This window comes from Ochotona princeps, chromosome 24, assembly GCF_030435755.1.
Source record: "Ochotona princeps isolate mOchPri1 chromosome 24, mOchPri1.hap1, whole genome shotgun sequence".
NCBI lineage: Eukaryota > Metazoa > Chordata > Mammalia > Lagomorpha > Ochotonidae > Ochotona > Ochotona princeps.
The window spans coordinates 26,145,438-26,150,187 of record NC_080855.1 but is presented as its reverse complement, the minus strand read 5'-3'; the positions used below and the strand labels follow the sequence as shown (position 1 = coordinate 26,150,187).

General features: G+C 56.9%; 1 protein-coding gene across 4 annotated transcripts; it reads right to left on the bottom strand.

Moving 5' to 3' along the window:
- Positions 1-1,768: 1,768 nt before the first annotated feature.
- Positions 1,769-4,176, bottom strand: MOSPD3 (motile sperm domain containing 3). Of its 4 annotated transcripts, none has more exons than XM_058680581.1 (6): positions 4,039-4,176; positions 3,430-3,697; positions 3,194-3,269; positions 2,754-2,983; positions 2,099-2,263; positions 1,769-1,967 (listed from the first exon to the last, which is right to left on the bottom strand). In XM_058680581.1, the coding sequence occupies exons 2-6, from the start codon at positions 3,632-3,634 to the stop codon at positions 1,936-1,938; spliced, it is 708 nt and encodes a 235-aa protein (XP_058536564.1). In that variant the 5' UTR covers positions 3,635-3,697; positions 4,039-4,176; the 3' UTR covers positions 1,769-1,935. The 4 variants fall into 4 exon arrangements, with proteins under 4 accessions (XP_058536564.1, XP_058536563.1, XP_004586995.1 ...); XM_058680580.1 differs by lacking the exon at positions 4,039-4,176 and adding an exon at positions 3,873-4,005; XM_004586938.3 differs by lacking the exon at positions 4,039-4,176 and adding an exon at positions 3,861-4,000.
- Positions 4,177-4,750: the final 574 nt, after the last annotated feature.

Sequence of the window (4,750 nt, the reverse complement as noted above, 5' to 3'; positions counted from 1 at the left end):
CAAGGGATCGATCCCCTGTTACTCAGGTGGGAGACCCAGATGGAGTTCCAGGCTCCTGGCTTTGGGCTCTGCCGGCTGTGCCTTTATTTTTTTAAGGTTTATTTATGTATTATTTTGATAGGCAGATTTACAGACAGAAGGGCAGACAGGAAGAACTTCCATTGCTGCTTCATTTGCATGTGGTCACGACAGCTGGAGCTGAGCCAATCTGAAGCCAGGAGCCAGAAACTTCTTCCTGGTCTCCCATGCAGGTGCAGGGTCCCAAGGCTTTAGGCTGTCCTTGACTGCTTTCCCAGGTCAGAAGCAGGGAGCTGGATGGGAAGTGGAGCAGTCAGGACATAAACTGGTGACCATATGGGATCTGGTGCTGCAGGGTAAGCATTTAACCACTGAGCCTTCATGCCAGGGTCCTTTTGAGAGGCAACCAGCAGGTGGGAAATCTCCCCTCTGACTCTCCCTCTCTCTGTGTCACTCACTTTCAAGTAACTAAATAAATATAAATAAACAAAAGCCTCTGGATCACAGCAACGCCTTTTCACAGCACTCCAAGTAGAACCTAAGATGAATTATGGGGAAAGCCAGCCAGCATGACTAATTATCATTTCAATATGGACAGTCCAGGAAGAAGGGTCTTGGGGCCACAGCCAACACGCTCCCCCACCTCCTGGACACCAGTGCAGGCCCATCCTCTGCATGTTATCGGAGCCTGTTCAGGCTGTGGGGAGGTCCGGAGGCCCCCAGAGCCAAGCTGGGACAACTGATAACCACCCAAGATAGCGGACAGGAGCTGTCCTAACAACAGTATCTCACTGATGCTTTGTCCCTTGTCAACAATCTGGAGAAAACCAGTAGACAGAATATCTGTCGGGCCTGGCGTGATAGCGTAGTGGCTAAAGTCCTCGCCTTATACACGCCGGGATCCAATATGGGTGCTGGTTCTAATCCCAGCGGCTCCACTTTCCATCCAGCTCCCTGTTTGTGGCCTGGGAAAGTAGTCGAAGATGGCTCAAAGCTTTGGGACCCTATACCCACATGGGAGACCTGGAGGAGGCTCCTGGCTCCTGGCTTCGGATTGGTTCAGCTCTAGCAGTTGCAGCCACTTGGGGAGTGAATCAACAGATAGAAGATCTTCCTCTCTGTTGCTCCTCCTCTCTGTATATCTGCCTTTCCAATAAAATAAAATAAATCTTGAAAAAAAAAAAAAGAACATCTGTCACTATGACTTTCAAATCAATAAAAAAAAAAATAAAAAATCAACTTGGGGCTAGCACTGTGGCATAGTAGGTGAAACGCTACCTGCGATACTGGCATCCCATGTGAGCGCTGGTTCAAATTGTGGCTACTCCACTTCCTGTCCAGCTCCCTCCTTATGGCCTAGGAAAGCAGTGGAGGATGGCCCAAGAGCTTGGGTCCCTACACTTATGTGGCAGACCCCGAATTAGCTCCTAGTTTTGGCCTAACCCAACCCTAGCCTTTGTAGCCATTTGGGGAGTGAACCAGCAGATGGAAGATCTGTCTCTCCTCTTTTTCTGTAACTCTGCATGTCAAAGAAATGTCCTTTTTTTTTTTTAAGCTACCTTGTCTGACAGATTTTGTTAGAGGTACAAGCAGAGCCTCAGAGAAACACACGAACTTGCTGGAAGGCTGGCATGCTGGACGCAATACCAGGATTTACCAAGCTCCTGTCCAGCCTTTGTGGGCTCCCCTGTGGCAACAGGGCTGGGAGGCAAGGGAGAGGCTGTGCAGTAGTAGCCTATAGCTTTCACTGTAATTTTAGAAATTTATTTTATTCAACTTGGAAAAATGAATACAAATCCCTGGAATTTTTTTCTCCTTAGGGATGGAGGGAGGAGGCAGTCAGGGAGGAGGAAGAGGAGAGACGTTGAGGCAAGGGGGGAGCAACACAGTGGCTGTCTCCAGGCCCCACCTGGGGGCTCAGGTCCGGAGAAACACCATGGTGAGGAGGCCTGCAGGCGTCAGAGAGGGAGAGCAAGGTCAGCCCAGCAGCCTACCCCTGGCGCCCGTCCTGAGGCACCCCATCCCCACCCCCACTCCTGTCCTGGTTACCGCTCAGAGGACACGCTCACCCAAGACTCACCCAAGACGTAGGCTGCCACCAGCTTCTGTCCCAGGGACACGTGCAGGACTTGGGGCAGCTGGCTGCCAAGCTGGTCCTGCAGCGGGAGCAGCAGGAAGGCCACCGACACTAGGCCCGTGAGCAGGAAGAGCAGGAAGGAGCTGGTGGCCAGCTGCTGCCGGGGTGCTGGGGGACAAGGTTCCTCAGTGGCTGGCCGCCCTGCCCCAGGTGTCTCAGGGAGGAGGCTGACCACAGGGGGCCTCCTTCCCCACTGCCCCCACCAGGAGCACAATGCCAAGGCAATGCTACCCTCTCCTGGGTCCACACAGCCCTCACTCCAGGGCCGGGGCTCTTTGTTCTCCTTTTGCCCTCATGACCATCTGCTGTGCACCTGCATGCGTGGCAGGCAGGGGCCGCTCTCTGCCTCCCAAACCTAGCGCACAACTGAGGTATTGCTTCACATTGAACTGAGCTGGAACTGGACAGGAAGTATTGCAATTAACTGAAGAAGATCTGCCCCTCCACACACGAGCTGCAGTCTCCTCCCCCTCCCCGCCTAAAATCTCGACTCCTAGGGCAAAAGGCCACATAATGACCATGCAAAGAGATGTCTTCCAACCCTATTAAGCTCCATCTCCAGACTCAACCTAGCTCCTTCCCCCATCTTTTCACTCACCCTCTGGGAAGGGTCTCGCCAGGGTGGCTGCTGTCCAGGCAGGAGGTCCCTGTTGGGGCGCCAGGTCAGGTGGTCCCTGAAGCTCCAGGGGCCGCGCCGGGGGTCTGAGAACGGAGGTGATGTCCTTGCGCCCCACCACTCGGCCATCAGCCCCCTCCTCCAACAGCTCGATGCGGAAGCGGTCCTGCACGTCATAGTGGCTGGGGATGGGGGCCACATGGCGGATGACACTGTCCCCGAGGCAGGAGCCGGTCGGCGCGATGGAGAGAAGAGTGAGACGGGGCATCAGTCACGTGTCCCCCTTGTTCCCCCACCCCCAGCCTTTCCTTCAGGGACACGGACAGGTGAGAGGACAAGATCTCAGAGCTAAAGCAACAGGTTGCAGTGACTCCTGCTTTTGGTCCACCTCTCCTCCGCACCCCGCCCCCCAATTCACTCACATGTCAATGCAGGACTGAGCCTTCACGTAGCCTTCCGCGTCAAACACCGTGTATTTGGCAGGTGCTGTGCACAGGACTGGGTGGGGAGTTGATAAAGAGACACCAGCCTTGTCCACGAGGGGACACCTGAGCCCCCTCCGCCACTTTGGACCGCAGGACTCCAGGGGCTGGCCCTCTGACCCCACTCAAGGCACGCACAGCCCCCCGCCCCCTAACCCGAGGCGCGCATCCCTCACCTCGGAAGCGAAGCGCAGTTCCTGTGGGGTTATACAGGGTCAGCAGCTGTCGGGGGCCGCTCCGCTGGTCAGCCCTGAACACTAGATCAGGGGGGAAGACGAGGACCGGAACCACGGGTCCCGAGGGAGCAGGGGCGCTGCGGGACCCCCGCCCAGGGGCCCCTGCACCCACCAGCTCCTGGTCCTGTGGCGCCCCACGGCGCATGCAGGCTTTGAGCGGTCGGACATCCGAGGGCAGAACTCAGGGAACAGGGCCTGGAGTCCAGGGCTGGCGGTACGAGGGGCGACAGGGGTCACGATGAGATGGTGGGACAGGGCCAGGACGGATGCCGCCACCGCCTCGGAACCCCACTCGATAGGGACCCTTCCCCCAAACCTGTCCCTTTCCAGCCAGGTACCCCCTTTAGATCCCGCTGGCCACGCCCACCCACCCCTAAACCTGCCCCTCGCCGCTTCCAATCCGGGCTTTCTCCTCAGGCCGGGTTCGCGGGTCCACCAAGTCCCGCCCACGGGCAGAGGCCCCGCCCCTTCCGGACGCCCCGGTGTGCCCGCCCCCTCTCTCCGGCCAGGTTCCGCCCGCTGCTGCAGCCGCCTTCGGAGCTGCCTTACAAACGCTTCCTGCGCTCCGAAACACCTTCGTGCCCGTCCCCTCCCTGAGCTTCCGCTCTCGAACGGCCGGCCGTTTGTGTCGTGGAGGCTCATCTTATAATCATAGCCCCTGCCAATCAGAGGGGAGCCCCTACGAAAGCTGCCATTTTTCCCCAGCTCCCTAGCTACACTTCCGCCGTACAGCGTTTCCTATTGGCCAAACGACCTCGACACCGCTCGACGCTGGGCGCTGATCGGTGCGGTTGAAGAGCGTACGGAACGCTTGCCTCCTGGCGCCGGTGATTGGCTTGGTTCCTTGACGCGTTGGGGGAGCGGAGCATGGCGGCCAAGCCAGGATCAAAACTGTCCACTGGGTGGCAGGGCCCATCTGCTGCCCTCCAAGGTTTGTGCTGGCAGCAAGTTGGAGCCAGGAATGGAGCCAAGGTACTCCAATGTGCGATGTGAGTAACTTTTTAATTTACAAAGTATTTTTTTTTTTTTTTATTATTACAGAGAGATCTTCCATCTGCTTGTTCACTCCCCAGAGGGCTGCAACACCCAAGGCTGGGCCAGGCTGAAGCCAGGAGCCAGAATTTTCTTCCAGGTGTTCCACGTGGGTGCAGCGGCCCAGGCACTTGGGCTAGCTGTTTTCCCTGCCATGCAGCAGCTGTGTCACCAGCTGGCATTCATAAAGGGATGTTGGTACCACGGGTGTTAGGCTAAATACAATGCT

Excerpts from the sequence above, each read along its gene's own strand:
- MOSPD3 (XM_058680581.1), bottom strand. The coding sequence starts at position 3,634 with ATGCGCCGTGGGGCGCCACAGGACCAGGAGCTGGTGGGTGCAGGGGCC. Across the intron at positions 3,270-3,429 it reads AACTGCGCTTCGCTTCCGAG|TCCTGTGCACAGCACCTGCC; the intron begins GTGAGGGATGCG and ends CTCCCCACCCAG. Across the intron at positions 1,968-2,098 it reads GGTGGCAGCCTACGTCTTGG|GCCTCCTCACCATGGTGTTT; the intron begins GTGAGTCTTGGG and ends TGACGCCTGCAG.